The sequence below is a fragment of the Notolepis coatsorum genome (genome assembly GCF_963971535.1).
Source record: "Notolepis coatsorum genome assembly, chromosome: 20".
Lineage (NCBI taxonomy): Eukaryota > Metazoa > Chordata > Actinopteri > Aulopiformes > Paralepididae > Notolepis > Notolepis coatsorum.
This window is the reverse complement of record NC_140184.1, coordinates 13,200,419-13,225,274: the sequence shown is the minus strand read 5'-3', so window position 1 is coordinate 13,225,274 and position 24,856 is coordinate 13,200,419. Positions and strand designations below refer to the sequence as shown.

Here is a 24,856-nt window from a genome sequence, read left to right as displayed (position 1 = left end):
TTTATAGTAAACTTTATTTGTATAGCACCTTTCATACAGACTGCAGCTCAAAGTGCTTCACAACAGAAAAAAGACAGGCATAAAATGAGCACATATGAGACATATAAAATCTGTTTTTCACATTAGGATCTAACATCCCAACAGGCCACCTTGTTTATGGTTTGATTCAGTTTTAAATAGACAATAATAAAAAGATGCCAAAGATGTCCATCATTATCATTTAGTTATGGTCAATGTGTTACTCATTCAGTATGTATATATACATAAATTAAAATAAACACAACCATTTTATGCCTGATATTCTATATTCTATAATCATATTTCAAATTGCATGTGTCCGGATGGCAGAATTCAGTACTTGTAGGAGCCAAAGCTATATTTAGGTTATTGTATTATATAATTGTCATAATAGAACATTCTAGAACATTTGTGATGTCACAGTATGATGTCATGGTCGAACATTCTAGAACATTTGTGATGATGTCATAGCCAAACATTCTAGAACATCGAACATTCTAGAACATTTGTGGTGATGTCATAGCCGAACATTCTAGAACATCGAACATTCTAGAACATTTGTGGTGATGTCATGACCGAAACTTCTAGAACATTTCTATACAGTATATTCAGCAATTCTCTCAGCCAGGTCAGTGTGCATCTTTGGACCATCCATTTGGATATCTTTGTTTTACACTCGAGTGGCTGTGGACATAATTTTTCTTTATCAACGAACGTACTACTCAAGAGTAAGTAATTTTAACCAGTAGAGTGGAACGTCTGCCGTCATAGTACTGTATCTACAAAACCTTCTGTTGAATCATCGTCCATTGATTAATTTGTTTAGATTTTTCAGGTCTGGTCAATTTGAGCATGGTGTTATTCACAGTCAAAGATACAACATTTTTTATTGATATTCTCATTTGGTTCATTACAATTTACTCAAGCCTAGTAACAGACACAGTATTTCTGACACTGGGAATACATTCCCTGAGATCCATAGATGGCCCTAGAATCAAATACCAAGAACATGCAAATGGACCAAATAAAAAAGAATTCTGTAAATGTGTATTCTACGTTCTTATGGAATGAATGAGATTAATTTTCCTTTTTCTTTTTTGTAATTCATTTTGAGTTAATTTTCATAACGCGATAATTTGCTGTGTAATTAATTAATCTAATTAACGCGATAAACTGACAGCCCTAATATATATATATTAGATTAGATTAGATTAATATGTATTGTCAACATACAGCACAAGTGCAGTACAACGAAAATAAGTTTGGCATCACTGGGTGACAATATTGTCACAAGGAAAGATGAAATTACCTACCTGGGTTCCATCCTAGAGGCAAATCTTACCTGTGACAAAATGGCAACCAATGTAATAAAAAAAAGTCAACCAACGAAGAACATTCCTGTACCGGTTCTCCTCTCTGGTAAACAAGAATACCTTGAAGACTCTAACAGGAGCACTCACCTCACTCAAGGGTACTACGACTATGCTTGCACCTCGTGGTCCCAAAACACCTCAAATGCACACAAAAAAAGGCTACAAATATCACAAAACAAACTGGTCAGACTATTGCTTGGCCTTACTCCTAAAACCCACCTTATGGGTAGGGACCGATATTGACAACCTAGGATGGCTTAGAGTAGACAACAGAGTACAGGAACTTGCAATGGGCCTGGTCTACAAGATACACTACACCACTAAAATACTTCCCAAAGGTCAGTGAATACCACGACCACAACACCAGAGGGAGCTCCACAAATCATGTTCAACCCAGATTCGGCTCAAACAAGGGACTAAACACGTTTCGCAATTATGCCACAATAATGTGGAACGCCCTACCCACAGCCGTAAAAATATGTGAATCCCTACCCTCCTTCAAAACCGCTCTCAAAGAGCACCTACGGGTGGCTGCAATTAGAAATTGGCCCCGGTAAATGTCCCCGGGCTGTCCTTTCTGCCTCCCCTCAGCTTGTTCCTCGTCTCTTGAGCTCCGCCTCAGTGTTCCGCCTCCAGGTGTTCTTACGCTGACCCCTCTCTTCCGCTTTCCCTGGGGATTCCAACTCAGGGCCTGGCGTGTAGTACTGGTTGCCGGTTTCCTCAAAGTGTGGCCTATCCACCCCCACTTTCGTCTCAGGATCTGCTTCTCTACTGGTTCCTGTCTTCCTTTCAGCCATAGTTCCTCATTCTTGTAATCTTATCATTCTAATATTACCACACTCTTATGATAGGACTCAGATACAGACCTATATTTGAGATGTTTCCCAGTACGTGAGCAGGACGGGCATGATGGGGCGACAGTGGCTCAGGAGGTAGAGCAGTCGTCTGGCAATCCGGAGGTTCCCGGTTCGATTCCCGCTCCTCTCAGGCAGCGTGTCGATGTGTCCTTGAGCAATACACTTAACCCCCCTAATTGCTCCTGATGAGCAGGTTGGCACCTTGCATTGTCGCCTCCGCCGTCGGTGTGTGAATGTGTGAGTGAATGGGTAAAATGTGAGGAACAAAATTGTAAATCGCTTTGGATAAAAGCGCTATATAAAAAAGCAGCCATTTACCATGATGACAAGATCACTTTATTTCACAATTTCCGGTGCTGCAGCTCAACACCATTCTTTTTTTAGACCAGCCGACAAAAGCAGAAGCAGCAGTGTGAACAACACATACTGTGTAGACAGACATATAGCTGAGAGCGTGAGATCGTCTTCCTCGGTTTACAACACATTAAGGTAATATATAGCTAGCGAATTTCATTATCATGAGCTGGATTAATAATGGGACTAATTCAACACAGATGGATCACTTTGTATGTGAAACCAAGTATTACATGTTGTACTGCGACATCAGACTGAACTGCCTTCGAGGAGAATAGACGAGTAGGCCTGACTAGTACATACTGTAGTGAGGGTAGGGCGTATCTGTTAGTCTCTTGATAGTATATGTAGAAGTGAAATACAGGTTAATGTTTCATGGGGTTGCTATATGTTTTATTATGATGCTCTATGTTTTTATTATGATGATCTATGTTTTATTATGATGCTCTATGTTTTATTACGATGCTCTGTTTTATTATTCCATCAGGGACCATGATGGAAATAAGTGCTTGCACTTTCTCATTGTAACTGCAGGCGTGTCACAGTGTAATTCAAGTTACGCTTCAGTATGATGTCATAGTAGCACCGGTTAGAACAGGCTAGAACGTTCTGGAAGTTTGAGGATGCCGAAGTGATGTCATAGCAGAACCGTCCAGAACTTCGCTCCACAGTGTATAAATAGAGAGAAGTCACAAGGGTCGATCTCTCACTCCTCTCTCACAGCCGAGACATACCGACACCAGAGCTCCTAAATTTCCTCTCGTATTGCATGCAGTCAACAAGGTACGTTTGGGGCCGTAATGTGCTTGTAGGTTAAGTTCAGTGGGTTAAACAACCAACCTTGCAAAGACCGGTGCCACTCCTATACAAGTAGAGATAATATGTATGTATGTTGTTATGGTTTGATCAGTGATTTATTGTATTTCATGTATGTTTTCACAGCCAGGTTCGGAATAAAGATGTTCTCTTCGAACGGAAATAAAGCCAATCAGTAAAGATTAAAACCGGGTTGAGTCATCATTGCAGTAGAGAGCGTTACAGTAAAACTTGATGCACCACGATAGCTCTTCAGTAGCAGCACTACAGTAAGTCTAGAACATTATCGCTGCCATACTATTCTGGAACGTTCTGGATGAAGTCATAGCGGGCACAGGGATGCTAGAACATTACCGCTGCCACAACGTTCTGGAACGTTCTGGACGAAGTCATAGCGCCACATTCTAGAACATCGAACATCCTGGCATTACATCAAGATGTCTGATAGTGGCAGCCAGTCCAAGACGATGATGGAGGAGGAGCCAACAGCCGCGGCAGAGGGCCCAGACAAGCCCAGAGAGCAGAGCGCAAGCAGACGGCCGCGGCTCAAGAACTGAAGGATGAGCAAAGGACAAAGATTGCACGGAAGTTCGCTAGGTGCTATAAAGTGAAGCAATGCGGAAACTGGTAGCCGAAGATGCACAGTTAAAGGCACAAGTGGCTGCCGACAACGCGGAAAGAAAGGCCAAACAAGAGGCGGAAACCGCCGAAAGAAAGGTTCAGCAGGATGCTGAAACCGCGGAAAGACAAGGAAGGCTAGAGGCTAAACACAGAGAAGGAACGCTATTGGAAGCCATGCAGAAGCTACAGGCAGCTCAAGCAGCCAGCCAAAGTGACTACCCAGCTGGAGACAGACAGGCGTGGCACGACGGGCGTTTCACAGGCGTCGCTGTGAAACAGGAAGTCCGGTCTCCAGCACCACCAACGCAAACCCCTGCGCCACGGTCAGCAGGGCCAGAAGGGGACCAGGTGCCACCGCAGGCCTCCTCAAGCCAGCCACCTCAGGGGGCTCCACAGCCAGCTGCAGCACCAGCAGGGCCAGAAGGGGACCAGGTGCCACCGCAGGCAGCCTCACGCACAAGCCAGCCACCTCCACAGCCAGCGGTATCACAAGGAAGGCACGACGACAGAGCTGAAGACAGCACAGCATCTCTTGTCAGATTGTTCACAGAAGCCATCAATGCAAGTCGTATGCCTATACCTGTACCCGCAGTGTTCGATGGCGACCCACTAAGCTACCACGACTGGAAGGCGTCCTTTCTGACGCTGGTGGACAGGAAGAGCATACCACCCGCAGAGAAGTTATACCATCTACGCCTGTACGTGGGGGGAGGCGCCAAGAAAGCCATAGAGAGCTACTGCGTGCAAGGCACAGAGGACGCCTATAATGCAGCATGGCAACTCTTAGCGGAGAGATATGGCAATCCATTCCTGCTTGCCAATTCATTCAGAGCGAAGCTTGATTCTTGGCCCAAGATAAGCGCCAAAGGTAGTGTTGAACTTCAAGAACTCGCTGACTTTTTGCGCAGCTGTGAGGCTGCCATGCCTCAGATCAAAGGTCTTGAAATACTTAATGATTGCCACGAGAACCAGAAAATACTCTCTAAACTCCCAGACGGAGTGATGGCAAGATTGAATAGGAAAGTCATAGACATAGACGACGAAACTCACACGTTCCCGAGCTTCAGCCAGTTTGTCAAGTTCCTCACACGTGAAGCCAAAATCGCTTGCAACCCAGTAACATCGCTTCATGCCCTGAACCCACGGGAAGGTATGAGGGACCTGGGCGCAAGACGCAGGGACCCGGGAGCAAGGGTCTTAGCAGCCAGCGCCCATGAGACAGCCGGCACCACACGCTGTGTCCTTTGTGCGACGACCGGCCATATACTGCAATGATGACTCAACCCGTTTTTAATCTTTACTGATTGGCTTTATTTCCGTTCGAAGAGAACATCTTTATTCCGAACCTGGCTGTGAAAACATACATGAAATACAATAAATCAATAAAAATCAATCAATCAATTCAGCGGCTAAATACAGACACTGTCTTTTCCCCATGATGTTGGTCAAAATAAACGTGCGAGAAGTCTGACAAAAGTACAATTTGCTCTAATCTAACAAATCTCTCATCAAGTCGCAGTTCCAGCATGGCGGACCAGAGAGAGATGGACGGGGAGGTAGCGGAGGCCTTTCTGGAGACAGAGAAGAGCCACATGGAGACAGAGGAGACAGAGAAGAGCCACGTGGAGTCAGAGGAGACAGAGGGGCCGGCGGGGCTGAGCGGCGCACAGGACCAGGAGCAGCGGGAGCTGGAGGAACTCGACCGCGAGGAGGAGAGACGTTGGGTCAGGGAAGAGGAGGAGGAGAAGCATCGAGGAGAGGAGGAAGAGCAACGCAAAAAGGCCCAAGAGGAGGTGAGGCTGAAAACACGGGTTTGAATGAACCCCGATCAATGAGTCAGATAGTCGAAGGTTAGGCTGGACAAGATATGCCTCCTAAAGTGTCTAAACGGAAGTACAGGAAGTACAGGCTAGAGGCGTTCCGGTTTCGACAAAACAATTATAGAAATGTGTGAAGTGCACAATATTTCCTCATTTAAACCACTGCAACGGCTTTGCCTGAAGAATTTACTACATGACCGGGACGTTCTAGCTTGTTTGCCGACAGGATTCGGGAAAAGTTTGGTCCGTTTGGAGGCAGCTTCCAGGGGAAGTACATACACCGGAAATTCTACCCCATAGACACTTTGGGCATTCGTTCTTTACCAGGCTTGATCTTAGTCGAAGGTAGACTTGGGAAACAAAGGTTTATTCGTCAGAGTAATATAGCTGGATGACCCGACCGGGAGCTCCAGAGTCCACTCAGGCGTGGCTCTTTATAGGGGAGAGAGGGGAATTCTGGTTAGGCTTGGCCCAGGTCGGGATTGGAGGAGGCTAGGGTGAATCAGAGGGGAAGGGGGGGAGGAATCAGGAGGAGGAGGGTGAAGTAAGGAAGGGGGGGGGGGGTGAGTTAGGGGGACATAGACGAAAGGTGGGTGAATGGGGGAGGGTAGGCAGAACTTGGGTATTGGAGGACAGTGTGTGTCTGTGGGGGAGGGGAGAATTACAATTGGGATGGCGGGGGAGATTTTTAATAATTATTCCACAACACACACACATTAGGGAATTTATTTCTTCACAAATTCCTCTGAGAAACACCTACATGTATGATGTGGGCCATATGCATTTCAGAGGAGGGGTCAGAGTGCAGGGTTGTGGTTATCTCGCTGTAGAACACTTTGACAGGGTTGCTGTGTGTTCCCAGCGTAAGTGGTTACACGTAGAAAAAGGTAAAATGCAGAGGAATAAGTTCCTCTACCCCAGGCAGTAAAAGTGCAACTTGACTTTACTTAAAATGGCGTCGCTCCATCGGCAGGAGGAGACCCAGAGGATGGCAGAGGACAGGGAGAGGAGGCAGCTGGAGAAAGCTGAAAGGAGGCTGAAGTCACTCAGTATCTCCAGCAACGAAGGGGACGAGTCTGTGGGTCCTTTTAGTCCCATGAGTCCGACCTTTAAGGTAACTGCACATCTGACATCTCAATTATTTGCCGTCACAAAAATAACAACATATTATCTGTGTTCATTGTGTTTTGCTTGATGCGTCGGCATTGTGTCTTGTATCAAATCATATATTCCAAAGTGTTGTCTCTTTCATGCTCCATGCCCTTCCACTAGAAACTACTCGTTCAGTTTTATCCAGTAAGTCACAGATGCTAACATGTATACATGTGTTGACCGTGTTTGCACGACGTTGTGAGTTGATAACATTATACAGTATAAGGTAGGGCTGGGCGATATAACGATAACGATAAATATCGCGATATATTTTAATAATCGATATCGAATATCGAAAAGAAAAAAAAATCGAAAAATTGTTTTTTTTTTTTTTTTTTTTTTCAACAGGGCAGTTTTAAAACCAGAGACAGTGGACAGACTTGTCTTTCTTGCCTGACCAAATTCAGATTTCTTTTTCTCTTGTCCATTTATTTTGTTTGCTTTCTAATTTAAAATACATTTTGAAACCGTCTGTACACAGTAGGCTATGTGTGCTAGCAGAACTAGACTCCAGTCACGAGTCACAGTGCACATGTGCGGTGGTTTGTCCACCAAAAAAGCGCCAAAAGATCGAAAATAAACTAGCAGAGCCAGAACTGTTCAACTCCTCTGGAGCCACAGCCAGCAGAGAAGCCGGTTTACTTTAGCTTTTAAACCAGCTGCAGCCTGAGAACTGGAGTGTGAGGTGATGTAACACTAAAGATGGCGGCAATGACAAAGAATTGCTGCAAAATAAACATACATCTGTTGTTAAAAAAAAAAAAAAAAAAAAAAAATCATTTTTTTATACTTATAACAATTCGATAATTATCGATATCGAGAAATAAAATAAAATTATCATATCGTTATCGCAATATGATTTTTTTCCATATCGCCCAGCCCTAGTATAAGGATAATACTGCAACAGTCCCTTGTGTATTGGCTGTTTTCCTGTGCTGTGCTGTATCTTCCCTGGATTTAGACGTATACTTTTCCACGCACCTTTTTCAGTTGACGTCGCTGCTCGCCACCTCTTATTTTGAAACATCCTCCGTTTCTTCACTCCTCTGCCTTAAAGAGAGTGAAGAAACGTTTATCTCATTTCCTGTCTCAGCGTTATCTAGCTATCTGTGTTGCGCTATAGCTGTATGTATGAAAATCCATGTGGCCAGTGAGTGTTTGCTTTGCAGATGTCCGCTTGTACCGCGTGTAAACTGTGCGTCGCTTCCCTGTGCCCTGTTGTGCGTCCCTATACAGAATGAGATGGGGGAGAGAGTGACCACTGAGAGCGCTTGCACGGTGAGTGTCGGTCCCGCGTGTTTCTCGGGGGTCAAAGGTCACAAGAAGATTGAATCCATGACACAGAAGATGCTGCTCTATACACATGTGGTCTTAGTGTAGCACCTTTGAGCACGCTGCCTCTGTATTTAACACCTAGCTGTTACGTCCTCCTTCGGAAAGCTTTTGAGCCCTTGCTGCTATGAATAGCACATATTTTCAAGGGATGCCAACTGGGTGTTTTTGGTGACTGTCTCAACTTGAGATCTACAGTATGACACTGATAGGTTAGGTCTTTATGTTATACTAGTGTAAATGACTAACGAGTCAGTCGCAGTCAACCAGCACCTGCTAACGGGTCTGACCCTTTAACTCAGCTGGTTAGTGTGACCTCCTGTGGATCCTATGGTCCCAAGTTCAAATCCACTCAGTTATATTGGTGACAGTGGTGGGATCTCACTGCCCTGTGAATCTGTATCCAGGTTCACGTATGCAATGGGGGTGGAATCTCAGTGCCTTAACCCTGAGAAAGTACGTGCGAGGAAGCACTTCTCGTGGGGAGGATAACTGTAACGACGTAGTTAGGTTAGGTCTTTATGTTATACTAGTGTAAATTACTAACAAGTCAGTCACAGTCAATCAGCACACCTTTAGCCCTTTAGCGGCTCAGCTGGTTAGTGCAGCCGCCTGTGGAACCTATGGTCCCAGGTTCAAATCCACTTGGTTACACTAGGATGGATATACCAGGATGTTATTCTATGATACAATCCAGTGTCCTTGTTTTCTCAACCCTCAGATCAACGACAGAACAGAGTCCCTGAACCGCTCTGTGAAGAAAAGGTGAGTCAGTTAATAGACTCTCTCACTATACTCTCTCACTATAGACTCTCTCACTTTAGACCTCTCACTATAGACTCTCACTTTAGACCTCTCTATAGACTATCTCACTACTATAGACTCTCTCTATAGACTCTCACTATAGACTCTCTCACTATAGACTCTCTCTATAGACCTCTCTCTATAGACCCTCTCTATAGACTCTCTCTATAGACTCTCGCTATAGACTCTCTCACTATAGACTCTCTCACTATAGACCCTCTATATAGACTCTCTATAGACTCTCTCGCTATAGACTCTCTCTCTATAGACTCTCTCACTATAGACTCTCTCACTATAGACTCTCTCTCTATAGACCCTCTCTATAGACTCTCTCTCTATAGACTCTCTCGCTATAGACTCTCTCACTATAGACCTCTCACTATAGACTCTCACTATAGACCTCTCTATAGACTATCTCACTATATACTCTCTCACTATAGACTCTCTCACTATAGACTCTCACTATAGACTCTCTCACTATAGACTCTCTCACTATAGACCTCTCACTATAGACTCTCACTATAGACCTCTCTATATACTCTCTCACTATAGACTCTCTCACTATAGACTCTCTCACTATAGACTCTCTCACTATAGACTCTCTCACTATAGACCTCTCTATAAACTATCTCACTATATACCTTTCACTATAGACTCTCTCTATAGACCCTCTCTATAGACTCTCTCTCTATAGACTATCTCACTATATACTCTCTCTCTATAGACTCTCTCACTATAGACCTCTCACTATAGACTCTCACTATAGACCTCTCTATAGACTCTCTCACTATAGACCTCTCACTATAGACTCTCACTATAGACCTCTCTATAGACTCTCTCACTATAGACCTCTCACTATAGACCTCTCACTATAGACCTCTCACTATATACTCTCACTATATACTCACTATAGACCTCTCTATAGACCTCTCACTATAGACCTCTCACTATAGACCTCTCTATAGACTCTCTCACTATAGACCTCTCACTATAGACCTCTCACTATAGACCTCTCACTATATACTCTCACTATATACTCACTATAGACCTCTCTATAGACCTCTCACTATAGACCTTTCACTATAGACCTCTCACTATAGACCTCTCACTATATACTCTCTCACTATAGACCTCTCACTATAGACTCTCACTATAGACTAGAGCTGCCGCGGTATTGATGTTTTCCTTACCGCACACATTTGCAAAATATTTCCTACCGCCGCGGTAATAACCGCACACACACACACACAAAAAAAAAAGTTTGAATGCATTTTTTTTGTAGTCTTAGCATATAGCCTGCCTCTAGTCTAAATGTCTATCTTTAGAGTATGACTTTGCAGCATGAATATTGTTTGGGATTCGGCATGCACGCATTCGTTATTAAAAGTGAAACACGGATTCGAAGTCTCCCCTACGGTGTCGCGAGCAGGGGTGGTAGCGGCGCGCCCGCCGGTTACCCCCCCGACCCTTTCTTCTTATTATTATTATAACGTTACTACTTATGATTACAAAGGCATTCGATTTGTGGCATTAACGTTAGTATAGTTACACGTTCGTATTTACCAGACCATAGCAAGGCAAGCGTTACTCAATTAATATCTAAGTTCCTTTCTTTGCTCAGAGCGTGCCGAGTTGTACCCATTCTGCGGTCTGTTAATAAAGTTTTCAATCAGACAAGTGTATAGAACGAAGGGCTTTTATTATAACATTTCGTTGCAGTAAAATCATTATGCCTCGTTCCCTGAGGAGCGACGGCGTCGGTAATCCACTCCGGTCTCCGGTGGGAGCTAATGTACTATTAGCCGTGTTGTGATGGCTGAGATTCAGGAAGTAAAAGCGCTGCAAGATGCTCCAAGCATGTGACGCGTATCTCTTCTGACCAATCAGTGGTCTGCAGTGTTTCATGTGACTTTTCTGGTACCCAATAGGGTCGCTTGGAATCTCGACAGAGAAGTAGGGTATATCTGCAGAGCCGCAAGCCCAACGAGAGCGTAATAATAATAATAATATATTAAAAAACAGCGGTGATGCCGGTATTCAGCCCAAGGGTGGGCATGATGTAACAGCGATACCGCGGTAATACCGATACCGCGGCAGCTCTACTATAGACCGCTCACTATAGACTTCTCACTTTAGACCCTCTCACTATAGACCTCTCTCACTATAGACCTCTCACTATAGACCCTCACTATAGACTCTCTCACTATAGACCTCTCTATAGACCTCTCACTATAGACTCTCACTATAGACTCTCTCACTTTAGACCTCTCACTATAGACTCTCTCACTATAGACTCTCTCACTATAGACCTCTCACTATAGACTCTCTCACTTTAGACCCTCTCACTATAGACCTCTCTCACTATAGACCTCTCACTATAGACCCTCACTATAGACTCTCTCACTATAGACCTCTCTATAGACCTCTCACTATAGACTCTCACTATAGACTCTCTCACTTTAGACTCTCTCACTATTATAGACCCTCTCACTATAGACTCTCTCACTATAGACTCACTATAGACTCTCTCACTATAGACTCTCTCACTATAGACTCTCACTATAGACCTCTCACTATAGACCCTCTCACTATAGACCTCTCACTATAGACCCTCTCACTATAGACTCTCTCACTATAGACCTCTCACTATAGACTCTCACTATAGACTCTCTCACTATAGACTCTCTCACTATAGACCTCTATAGACCCTCTCACTATAGACCCTCTCACTATAGACTCTCACTTTAGACTCTCTCACTATAGACTCTCTCACTATAGACCTCTCACTATAGACTCTCACTATAGACTCTCTCATTTTAGACTCTCACTATTATAGACCATCTCACTATAGACTCTCACTATAGACTCTCTCACTATAGACTCTCTCACTATAGACCTCTATAGACTCTCTCACTATAGACCCTCTCACTATAGACTCTCACTTTAGACTCTCACTTTAGACTCTCTCTCTATAGACCTCTCACTATAGACTCTCACTATAGACTCTCTCACTATAGACTCTCTCACTATAGACTCTCTCACTATAGACCTCTCACTATAGACCTCTCACTATAGACTCTCACTATAGACTCTCTCACTATAGACCTCTCACTATAGACCTCTCACTATAGACGCTCTCACTATAGACCTCTCACTATAGACGCTCTCACTATAGACTCTCTCACTATAGACCTCTCACTATAGACCTCTCACTATAGACGCTCTCACTATAGACTCTCTCACTATAGACTCTCTCACTATAGACCTCTCACTATAGACCTCTCACTATAGACGCTCTCACTATAGACTCTCTCACTATAGACTCTCTCACTATAGACCTCTCACTATAGACTCTCTCACTATAGAATATATCACTATACAGTTAGATTCCAGCTCCGGCAGTGTGTCGAAGTGTCCTTGAGCAACCCCTAACTGCTCCCGATGAGCATGTTGGCACCTTGCTTGGTTGCCTCTGCCGTCGGTGTGTAAATGTGTGAGTGAATCTTATATTTACACTTCTGTTTTTGTGGAAACTGATATAAATGAGTCACCCCATCATGTGATAACTAAATATAAAATGGCTGTATTTAAAAAACGACAAAGAATTATATGAAATGCTTGGTACCGTTGTATCCAAAACAAGTTGCATTTTAATAATATGTGCTTTGACCCAGTGTACAGTAAATCATGTCAAAACCTATTTTTGTCATATTTTGCGTTTAAAAAGAAAAGAAAATCTACTTTGTGTATCAATTAAGGTGCAGTCAGCAATTCTTTTCAAATGTATTCCTCTTTAATTACATAACGGTGCGGCTTATATGTGACTCGACGTGACCAAACCCGAAAATGTCAAAATCAAAATATTGCTTTGAAATGTTATTTATCTGTTCCCTTATTTGCTAAACTTAATACAACTTGTAAATGAGTTAATTCTTGTTATTTTTCCGACAGTATTGTGTCCCAATGCTAATTACATATGGTAATTAAACATTAAAACACCTGCGGCTTATATATCATTCAATTTAGCTGCTGCGGCTTATACTCAGGTGCGGCTTATAGTGCGAAAAGTACGGTATATTCTTTTTTTTTGTCAAATTCAGTGAATTTGTGAGCAGTGGGAGTGAGAGGGATGGTAAATCTGGCACATGCTAACGTGCCACACACTAAATATCAACAATCTTTCTCCAGAATTACTGACTGTGAATGTCAGTAATTGAATGTGAGGCATAAGTTGTAAAGCGCTTTGGATAAAAGCACTATATAAATGCAGTCCATCCATTTAATAGATGGCTCCTAGCTTCGTCTGTGGTCCGTGCAGCTGTGGTCCCGTGAACAAGGCCTTCTGATATACATCTCTCTCTCTCTGATAAGGCAGTGGATTTTTAATTGTAAGCTGCGGTTTAAAAAAAAGGAAAAATCGCTAGTAGCCAAAACTAGCTTAGCATTGCAGATCAGGTCACCTGACGTCACCATCGCCAGTGCATTCTCTGCAACATCTGGCCGTTTAGGGTTAGCAATTTGGCTGTTAAAAATTGGATGGTTAACAAAACATACAACGCAACTTATTTTCCGGAGGAGCCATTTTCGATTGTTTCTATGATGATATACAGTCTAAAGATGATTATAATTCTAGGTCACAGCGCAAGAACATATCCCCATTAATCTGTATGACACATGTGACTTAAAGGAGAACAACTATACTCATATTGTTAAGTGAACTCAGATGTTTCAATGGCAAAATGCCTGCAAGGAGTGAAATTTGTTTTTTTAAAGTAAAGTTTTAGCAGGTGTTGTAGCAGAACACTTGGATTAAAAAGGACAGGACTGTCCACACCCTGCTTCCAATACGCTTATTTAGTAAAAACAATGCTTCGATACTAGGTCATCAAATGCTTCATGTTTAAAAACGGGACGAAAAAATACGTCCTTTATGCGATGAAGAGCTGAACGCTGTCATGTGACCACAGCCAGAAAACAACGTGGCTAATTGAATAGTGTTTGTGACAGTAATGTAGGATAACAAGGTTAATGGGGGCACTTATTTGGTCTCTCACTTGAAGGCGTCCTGCATTGTGTCGGTAGTAGTGATTTACAGCCGGACTCTAAATTCAACCAGATGTTCCATCTGCCCGTGTTTTCTTTAGTGGCTGTTATAGGAGACCTATGCTCCCAGCAACCATGTGGTTCCTATTTTATCTGCAAATGCCTGTTATCACTGCCAACAGGCTACCCTACTGAGTCAAGCACGGAGTCTAAAGGCACAGGGACAGGTGAGACAGAGAAAGAATGGGAGATGATTTAACGGCAGCTTTAAAACAGAAACGTGGAAGCGAAGAGGACTGAGGCCGTGTTTGTGCAGCAAACGTAAAAAGAAGGCTGCGACCTCTGACCCTGCGATAGGGAGCTGGCAGCTGATAGGTCACATCCTTTGAGTCAGGCCCCAATATCAATGTCTTACTCCAACATGATGTGAGACTGTGTTTGATATAGCTGAAAATATAAACATATTACATTATATTTTAACTTAATTGCACCTTGTTGTACTGTTGTTGCCATTGCAAAATGTGCCTATTCCTACCTATTCTTACCTAAACAATTATGTTATTTTCTGGCCTTTCTGTGACCAAAACGTGACACAAATAAAGAATTCTAACTAGGATATGTCCACAACCAAAACGTTTAAAGGACCGCGAGGGCCGTGTAGTCACGTGTTAGGGCTGTGTTTTGAAAATTATTTCACCTAATTTAATTTCCACTTTTGTCTCGATATATAGCTTAATTATGTATTTACCAGATTCATCTCGAGTTGCTTAATATTATCTAATATTATATGTGTTTTAGGGTCATAAGAACAATTGTAAGAAATATCACATGGATTTAAAACAGTTTTGGACGGATTTATGCCGACCTCAGTGTGCAATATTCAATGTGCAGCTACAATGCTTCACTCCTTCCTATCAGCATTCATCAGAATCAGAAAGGTCTTTATTGCCAAGTAATCTTGCACATACAAGGAATTTGTCTTGGTCGTTTGGTGCATCAACATTAACAGACAATTAAAGTTAGTGCTGTACCGAATGCTTCAAAGCTTCGATCATAATGTTGACATTCAAATTATAAATCAACATTCAACATTTAAATTTTTAATAAAAATATATATAGGCCTATATATATTATTTTTTATATTTTTTTAAATCTTTTTTGTATGTGTCTATTCAATCTGTTTAAACCAATGGGGTTTTTCTTCACAGTTGCAGATAAAGATTAGGCTACACTAATATTATAATATTATACTATAAGACGTCACCATCACTTTCGTACCTACCGTACCCTTATTGGATTATTTATGTTGACGAAACTGATGAGTTATATTCATTAAAGAAAGTTGATTTAATAAAAAAAATGACTAATTTAATCAGATTAATCACTTTATTCAAATTGAGGATTTAGTTTGAGGATAAAAAAATTGAAGCTTTGAATGTTAAAAGATTACATTCGGTATAGCCCTAATTAAAGTAGAATAACATTTTATGGAATATATCAACAAAATTACCATAAAAATACAATATAATAGAATATAGAACAGGGCTGTACAATTGTGCAGGATGTAGTAGAATATAATACACTAAATTAGAATAAAAATGCAATAGAATATAGAATAGGACAGGGGTGTACAATTGTGCAGGATGTAGTAGAATATACACAACATTTAAATACAAATAAAGTGGAATAGAATATGTAACAGAGCTGTGCAATTGTGCAGTATTGTGAAAAAGGTATGAACGGTGTCATGTTCAGATGCTCTCAGTTTTAATTATAAATACAAATATATAGTCCAGGAAGGGTGTGTTAATGTAAGATGTTCACACTGGTGCTGAAGATCAGTCCTCTACAACTCCTTGTCCAATCAACAGTCATCTCCCGCCTCGACTACTGCAACGCGCTGCTCGCTGGCCTCCCGGCCACTGCCACCAAGCCTCTTCAACTCATTCAAAACGCAGCGGCCCGCCTGATCTCAAACCTACCGAAGTCGGCCCATGTCACCCCACTTCTTAGGGACCTGCACTGGCTCCCCATTGCTGCACGTATCCGCTTCAAGGCCCTCGACCTAGCATACCGTGCGGCAAAGGGAACCGCTCCCGCCTACCTCCGGTCAATGGTCTCTAACTACACACCCTCAAGACCCCTACGCTCTGCATCTTCTGGCCGCCTCAGACCTACTCCTATCCAAGCTCCGGGAGGGTCATCAAAGAGAAGCCGCCTATTCTCAGTCCTTGCCCCACAATGGTGGAATGAACTACCCATCCCAGTTAGGACAGCCGAATCCCGTCCAATCTTTCGCCGTCGACTAAAGACTCACTTCTTCAACCATTATCTGAAATGATAATAATAAAAAAAAATCTAACCCCGACTAACCTTACTGTCATGCACTTGTCCTAATAAACTAACCTACACTGTAACACGCAACACTTTGATGAACATTGTTACTCAGCTGATAGAGTTGTACCCTTCTTGCTGTCTTGTCGTACAGAACTTGTAAGTCGCTTTGGATAAAAGCGTCAGCTAAATGACTAAATGTAAATGTAAATGTAAAGGCTGAGGTCCAGTATCCAGGATACTTGTATTGTACATTGTGTTTGGGTTCTATTTCGCTCCAAACTCAACATTAAAGTGTTTCCCTCCTGGTCCTAAACCATGACCTCATCAGCTGCCGTCTGTCCTCAGACACAGTGAAGAGCAGACACTACGGGAGGGTCTGGATCCTACAAACAAACGATTTAACGTGATGGAACACATCTGTCCCCTCCTCGCTCCTCGCAGGCGAGTGACCTCATCCACTCCGCGGTCGCGGGCCCTACAGACAAAAACACCCTGGACGCATTCATCCTCGTCGATGGGGACTTTGACCACGTCAAGCTGGCCGAAGCGTTGACTGACTTCACCCAGTGCTGTGAAATGCAAAGCCACAGACAACAAAACTACTGGTATGCTAATGTGAAAGATGCGTACAGCGCAACTGGCCTACCGACGCTTTGATGGGGTCGTATCACAACCTCATCCAACTCACATCAACTATCACATCAACCCCTCATCGAGAGGAAGCCAGCGACTGCCAGGTCTATTCCACAGTGGTCTGCTGAGGTTGAAGAGGAGATGAGGGAGTGGTTTAGCACTACTGACCTGGGACCTGTTTGAGAGCAGATGATATGGACAGACTCTCCCACTGCATCACAGATGACATTAGGTTCTGCGAGGGAAGCATTTACCCACAAAAGGATGTGCTGCTTCAAACCCTGGATCAACATAAGGACATAAAAAGCCTACTGAACAGGAAAAAGAGGGTCTTTATGGCAGGGGACATTGACGGGGCCAAGCTACATCACCAACACTCTAATAAATTACACGCCAGCAAGAACACTGCGATCATCAGCTGATGGACTACTAGAGGCTCCCAGAAACGGTCAAAAGAGGATCGGTAATGCAGCCTTTATCAACTATGCCCCAAAACTGTGGAACAAACTACCCCAAAACATCAGGGAAGCCAACTCGCTAGACATCTTCAAAAGACAGCTTAAAACCTATCTCTTTGCTCAGGCATTTCAATGACTTACCTGCACTATTCTTACCCTGCCTACTTTTCTATGCTAATTTTATCTTATTTTACACTGCCTATCAAATTCATGTGTCGGTTATCACACTTTTTACTTCTTACTGATGACTATTTTTAAACTGAATCATTCTAAACTATTTTTATTATTGCTAGATCCAAATGTGAAACACTGTGATTATTTGTATTACTGAATAGAGAGCCTATTAGGATGCTAGATCCTAATGTGAAACACTGTGATTTACCATACCTTGCTATGCTCGCTCATGGCTGTATTTTTTATGTCTGTTCTATTTTATAACTTTTAGACTATTTTTTAAACTGAATCATTTTAAACTATTTGTATTATTTGTGTTACTGAAAACTGTAAGCGGAGAGCCTATTGGGATGCTAGATCCTAATGTGAAACACTGTGATTTGCCATACCTTGCTACCTGTCTATCTTTTTTATGCCCGCTTATGCCTGTATTTCTTATTTCTTACTGTTGTGAAGCACTTTGAACTGCAACCTCTGTATGAAAAGTGCTATACAAATAAAGTTATTATTATTATTATTAAGGCTGTCCAAAAGGAGACAAATTAGGACAGCTATAGAGACAAATTAGAGGGAAAGATACAGGCAGATTGGCCCAAGGAGGTTTGGGGGGAGGGGCTCACCTTGAAGCCCCCCCTCCCCACCCATCAACACCAATGTCCTCCCCCACCCCACAAGCACTCCACTCCAGACAGCAGCAGCAGCGTGCCCCCCCCCCCCCCCCTCTGACCATCACTAACGGGTGTGGAGGCAGCTCTCTGGGATCAGCATAAATAAGGCCAGAGGACCAGACAACCAACCAACCCCAGGGTGGTCAAGGTACCGGGCGGCTGGCAGCACCGCTCCAGTACCTCTTCAACCTCTCCCCGAGGCTGGAGAGGGTGCCCCAGCTCTGGAGGACCCCCTGCATTGTCCCGGTGCCAAAGAAGGGAGGCCCAAAGCGCCCTGAGTGACTACAGGCCAGTTGCTCTGACGCCATACGTCGTGAAGACCTTCGAGAGGCTGGTCCTGCAAACACCTGGTCCTCCCTAGACCCCCCCCCCCCCCCGCAGTTTGCATACCAGGAAAACATCGGAGTGGAGGATGCCATCACGCACCCGGAGAGGCCGCACAGCACAGTGAGAATCATGTTTTTAGTTTTTTCGCGCCTTTAACACTATCCTAGCTGAACAAGCTGGCTAGGAGCCAAACAGGTCAAACTAGAGGTGGTGGTCAAGAGAAGGACGAGGAAAAAGCTGGATGCTATACTAATATAATCCCCTCGCACCCCCTCTATGAGGAGCTAGCCAAGATGAGAAACACGTTCAGCCATAGACTTATCTCGCCACGACGCACCACAAACCTCTGCCAGTCTTTGGTGCCAGTAGCCATCATCAGGCTCCACAACCGTGGGCACGGACTGCTGCCAATTGCTGGAGAGCTAACGGCTGGTGAACTTGAGAACTGTTAGGACTATCTGACTCTTAATAATAAACACTGCATGGACTCTGGTGCAGTGTGTTATGACAGTTTGGACCATGTATAGTATACCATCACTATTACGACTGTCTGATTGAATCCTGCCACTCACTACTGTTCACTACTACTACTATCATCATTATTACTTTGCACTTTTGTTCTATGTTCTATTATTACTACTACCTATGTAACGGATGGTATCGTGAAAGCGCAGTCAAGAAGGGCTGGGGTGAGTAGCGGTGCTATGGGTTAAACTCACTCTCACATCCTCAAAAGATGCATAAACCCATTACTTAGAAGTGAATTCACCTCTTGGTATAGCGGTCTGTTTTGCTGCCCGCGGTGTGGGAGACCGGGGTTCGACTCCCACTCGGGGCATCAAAGTTTGAGGTGACGTTGTCACAACCGTTACACCTATCCTACCTGTACTGCTGCTATGAATTTCCCCACAGGGATTAATAAAGGAACACTTGATTTGGAGTGAGCGTGACGTCAATAAATATATCAACTCCTGAATTCCTAAACCGTTTTGCAGACAAACCACTGTTATTACCACTGCCTTTGCGATTAGAGGAGACTTTGATTTTCTTTTTTTAGGGGGATCCCAAGATTATGTGCCACGGTCGTTTTCCAATCGCCAATAACATGTGGAAGATATCACCGCCATACAGAATATCACTGTCCTGTTGACATGTGGTTTGAGCCAATGGAAATGTCCTCGTGAACATAAACGCAGAAAGGGAAAGTGTGGTGAAACTCAATAGCAGAGCGAGTTTTTCTTTCCAGACAGGAAGCTGGATTTATTTTATGTGCGCAATGAGGTCATCCCTCTCTCCGTGATAATGTTTGGACTGGTGCAGAGATCAGCTGACGAGGAACTGTAACTTGGTCTGAATGAGATTAATGGCTCTCGGAACAGGCAGCTGGAGTCTGGAAGTGGTGGAGCCTGGTGGGCACTGGAGGCTGAGCTGACAGCTCAACAATACACCCGGCGCTACGAAGCCATTTTATGTTTGGAAGGCAGCGAGAGGACTCAGACGTCCAAAGCCCTGCTTTAACTGTACAGCTTTAGACGCGAGGACAAAGGCATGCGTTCTGCATAGACTTAGGCTACTGTGACACAGACCGTTTTGATTTTAAAACTATTTTGCATGATGTAACTTAACCTTACGACTAAGACTAAAAGACTATTTTCACAAACGAAATAGGATGGCTTTACTTACCCTTGTTTGGATCTCCGGTGATCCATCTAGGAATTACGTGCTGGCCTGCGATACGTTACTATGCCTATTTTGCCGACTTCATATGTTCCATTGTCGGGTCAAACGGTGAAACCCAGACAGAATGGTAAATGGTGCATTTTATATAGCAGCTTTTATCCAAAGCGCTTTACAATGTGTTACTCACATTCACCCATTCACTCACGTCACATTCACACACCGATGGCGGATGCAAGGTGCCAACCTCTTGTGTCTTGCTCAAGGACACTTCGACGCGCTGCCCGGGAGGAGCGGGAATCGAACCGGGAACCTCCTGATTACCAGCCGACCGTTTTACCTCCTGAGGCCCAGAATGATTCTGTTAACACTTCTTCCCTGATCAATTTCTTTTTATATCTTAAACCAGCAACAGCATTAAGAAGACCCTGCCACCCGTGAATGTTTCCAAGATCGATGACAGGCTGGAGCAGTACACGCACGCCATAAAGGTGCCAGCTGACTACACACACAATTTAAAGGAACATGCCAACATTATGGGAAATGATCTTATGCTACCGTCTTCTCCAGAGTCAAACAAGAAGGTAGACACCAATTTCCTCTCTTGTGCGTTCAGCAGAAAGCTTTCCAGCTGCAAGCCTTAGCGCAATTGAATGGAAGCAGATACGGATCGGCTAGCCTAGCCTAGCCTAACCTCTCCCAGAGTTTTAAGATAGGCTAGTGGTCCGTGTCCGCTTCCATTCATTTGTGCTAAGCTAGGCTAGCTTGCAGAGAGGGGATTGTTATCCGTTTTCTAGTCTGACTCTGGAGTGTTCCTTTGACTGTAGGGCCAAACACATGGACAAGAAGGTTATATCAGATCTAGTACTGACGGGCTGCACTTCGAGACAGAATATGTTTTGTGGACATACTTCACACACATTGCATGACTTATACCGTGACTCACGCAAGAATTAAAGAGCATGTCAGGCTGTGTTTACTAGTGAATTATCTATGTGTCAGACCTTAGGATCGGCGATGTCATAAAGGCAGAGACGGGTACTACTTAGTTGTGTTGTGTCCTAGTCTGGAGTGCCAGGTGTTGAGAAGCCGTGCACAGAACAGATGTGTTGTGTTCCTCCGAGGATATGAGGTCACTCGCACTCTTTACATAGACTCGACGGCAATGCTGACACAAGCATAGATCATTCTCAAACACCACTCGAATTCTGTATATGCAAGCCGCAGAGCAAACCCTGTGCATCGGGGTCAAAGTCAATTAACTTTCAATATATACTCAAACGTGTTATTAGTGCGGGTCACCTAGGTCACGCACACTCAGAATCCACAAATATTATGCGGCCGCTTTTTTTGGGATGCTACTCCTCCCCAGAGACTTCACACCACACGCATGTGTAAGGTTTCAAAATGACTCAAATTGCTGTAGTAGTGAGCTGTAGCAGTGAGCTGTAGCAGTGAGCTGTAGCAGTGAGCTGTAGTAGTGAGCTGTAGTAGACTAGTGAGCTGTAGCAGTGAGCTGTAGCAGTGAGCTGTAGTAGTGAGCTGTAGCAGTGAGCTGTAGCAGTGAGCTGTAGCAGTGAGCTGTAGCAGTGAGCTGTAGCAGTGAGCTGTAGCAGTGAGCTGTAGCAGTGAGCTGTAGTAGACTAGTGAGCTGTAGTAGTGAGCTGTAGCAGTGAGCTGTAGCAGACTAGTAGTGAGCTGTAGCAGTGAGCTGTAGCAGTGAGCTGTAGCAGTGAGCTGTAGCAGTGAGCTGTAGCAGTGAGCTGTAGCAGTGAGCTGTAGTAGTGAGCTGTAGCAGTGAGCTGTAGTAGACTAGTGAGCTGTAGTAGTGAGCTGTAGCAGTGAGCTGTAGCAGACTAGTAGTGAGCTGTAGCAGTGAGCTGTAGCAGTGAGCTGTAGCAGTGAGCTGTAGTAGACTAGTGAGCTGTAGTAGTGAGCTGTAGCAGTGAGCTGTAGCAGACTAGTAGTGAGCTGTAGCAGTGAGCTGTAGTAGTGAGCTGTAGTAGTGAGCTGTAGCAGTGAGCTGTAGTAGTGAGCTGTAGCAGTGAGCTGTAGTGAGCTGTAGTAGTGAGCTGTAGCAGTGAGCTGTAGCAGTGAGCTGTAGTAGTGAGCTGTAGTAGTGAGCTGTAGTAGTGAGCTGTAGCAGTGAGCTGTAGTAGTGAGCTGTAGCAGTGAGCTGTAGTAGTGAGCTGTAGGAGTGAGCTGTAGTAGTGAGCTGTAGCAGTGAGCTGTAGTAGTGAGCTGTAGTAGTGAGCTGTAGTAGTGAGCTGTAGCAGTGAGCTGTAGCGGTGAGCTGTAGCAGTGAGCTGTAGTAGTGAGCTGTAGCAGTGAGCTGTAGCAGTGAGCTGTAGTAGTGAGCTGTAGCAGTGAGCTGTAGTAGTGAGCTGTAGCAGTGAGCTGTATCAGTGAGCTGTAGTAGTGAGCTGTAGCAGTGAGCTGTAGTAGTGAGCTGTATCAGTGAGCTGTAGCAGTGAGCTGTAGCAGTGAGCTGTAGCAGTGAGCTGTAGTAGTGAGCTGTAGCAGTGAGCTGTAGTAGTGAGCTGTAGCAGTGAGCTGTAGCAGTGAGCTGTAGCAGACTAGTAGTGAGCTGTAGTAGTGAGCTGTAGCAGTGAGCTGTAGCAGTGAGCTGTAGCAGTGAGCTGTAGTAGTGAGCTGTAGCAGTGAGCTGTAGTAGTGAGCTGTAGCAGTGAGCTGTAGCAGTGAGCTGTAGCAGACTAGTAGTGAGCTGTAGTAGTGAGCTGTAGCAGTGAGCTGTAGCAGTGAGCTGTAGCAGTGAGCTGTAGTAGTGAGCTGTAGCAGTGAGCTGTAGCAGTGAGCTGTAGCAGTGAGCTGTAACAGACTAGTAGTGAGCTGTATCAGTGAGCTGTAGCAGTGAGCTGTAGTAGTGAGCTGTAGCAGACTAGTAGTGAGCTGTAGCAGTGAGCTGTAGCAGTGAGCTGTAGCAGTGAGCTGTAGTAGTGAGCTGTAGTAGTGAGCTGTAGTAGTGAGCTGTAGCAGTGAGCTGTAGTAGTGAGCTGTAGCAGTGAGCTGTAGCAGTGAGCTGTAGCAGTGAGCTGTAGCAGACTAGTAGTGAGCTGTAGCAGTGAGCTGTAGCAGTGAGCTGTAGCAGTGAGCTGTAGCAGACTAGTAGTGAGCTGTAGCAGTGAGCTGTAGCAGTGAGCTGTAGTAGTGAGCTGTAGCAGTGAGCTGTAGCAGTGAGCTGTAGCAGACTAGTAGTGAGCTGTAGCAGTGAGCTGTAACAGTGAGCTGTAGTAGTGAGCTGTAGTGAGCTGTAGCAGTGAGCTGTAGCAGTGAGCTGTAGTAGTGAGCTGTAGTAGTGAGCTGTAGTAGTGAGCTGTAGCAGTGAGCTGTAGTAGTGAGCTGTAGCAGTGAGCTGTAGCAGACTAGTAGTGAGCTGTAGCAGTGAGCTGTAACAGTGAGCTGTAGTAGTGAGCTGTAGCAGACTAGTAGTGAGCTGTAGCAGTGAGCTGTAGTAGTGAGCTGTAGTACTGAGCTGTAGCAGACTAGTAGTGAGCTGTAGCAGTGAGCTGTAGTAGTGAGCTGTAGCAGTGAGCTGTAGCAGACTAGTAGTGAGCTGTAGCAGTGAGCTGTAACAGTGAGCTGTAGTAGTGAGCTGTAGCAGACTAGTAGTGAGCTGTAGCAGTGAGCTGTAGTAGTGAGCTGTAGCAGTGAGCTGTAGTAGTGAGCTGTAGCAGTAAGCTGTAGTAGTGAGCTGTAACAGTGAGCTGTAGCAGTGAGCTGTAGCAGACTAGTAGTGAGCTGTAGCAGTGAGCTGTATCAGTGAGCTGTAGTAGTGAGCTGTAGCAGACTAGTAGTGAGCTGTAACAGTGAGCTGTAGCAGTGAGCTGTATCAGTGAGCTGTAGCAGTGAGCTGTAGCAGTGAGCTGTAGTAGTGAGCTGTAGCAGTGAGCTGTAGTAGTGAGCTGTAGTAGTGAGCTGTAGCAGTGAGCTGTAGCAGTGAGCTGTAGCAGTGAGCTGTAGCAGACTAGTAGTGAGCTGTAACAGTGAGCTGTAGCAGTGAGCTGTAGCAGTGAGCTGTAGTAGTGAGCTGTAGCAGTGAGCTGTAGCAGTGAGCTGTAGTAGTGAGCTGTAGCAGTGAGCTGTAGTAGTGAGCTGTAGCAGTGAGCTGTAGCAGTGAGCTGTAGCAGTGAGCTGTAGTAGTGAGCTGTAGCAGTGAGCTGTAGTAGTGAGCTGTAGCAGTGAGCTGTAGCAGTGAGCTGTAGTGGTGAGCTGTAGTAGTGAGCTGTAGTAGTGAGCTGTAGCAGTGAGCTGTATCAGTGAGCTGTAGTAGTGAGCTGTAGCAGTGAGCTGTAGCAGTGAGCTGTAGCAGTGAGCTGTAGCAGTGAGCTGTAGCAATGAGCTGTAGCAGTGAGCTGTAGTAGTGAGCTGTAG

General features: G+C 44.3%; 1 protein-coding gene across 1 annotated transcript in view; it reads left to right on the top strand.

Annotated features, from left to right (window-relative positions):
* Nucleotides 1–24,856, top strand: part of lsp1b (lymphocyte specific protein 1 b) — a gene marked incomplete at its 5' end in the record, with an annotated part of 114,326 nt that overhangs the window by 65,922 nt on the left and 23,548 nt on the right. The window contains 5 exons of the mRNA XM_084337668.1: nt 5,553–5,832; nt 6,833–6,973; nt 8,248–8,289; nt 9,065–9,108; nt 20,874–20,955. Coding sequence (XP_084193794.1) covers nt 5,553–5,832; nt 6,833–6,973; nt 8,248–8,289; nt 9,065–9,108; nt 20,874–20,955 — 589 coding nt within the window. The remainder of the gene's footprint in view (nt 1–5,552; nt 5,833–6,832; nt 6,974–8,247; nt 8,290–9,064; nt 9,109–20,873; nt 20,956–24,856) is intronic.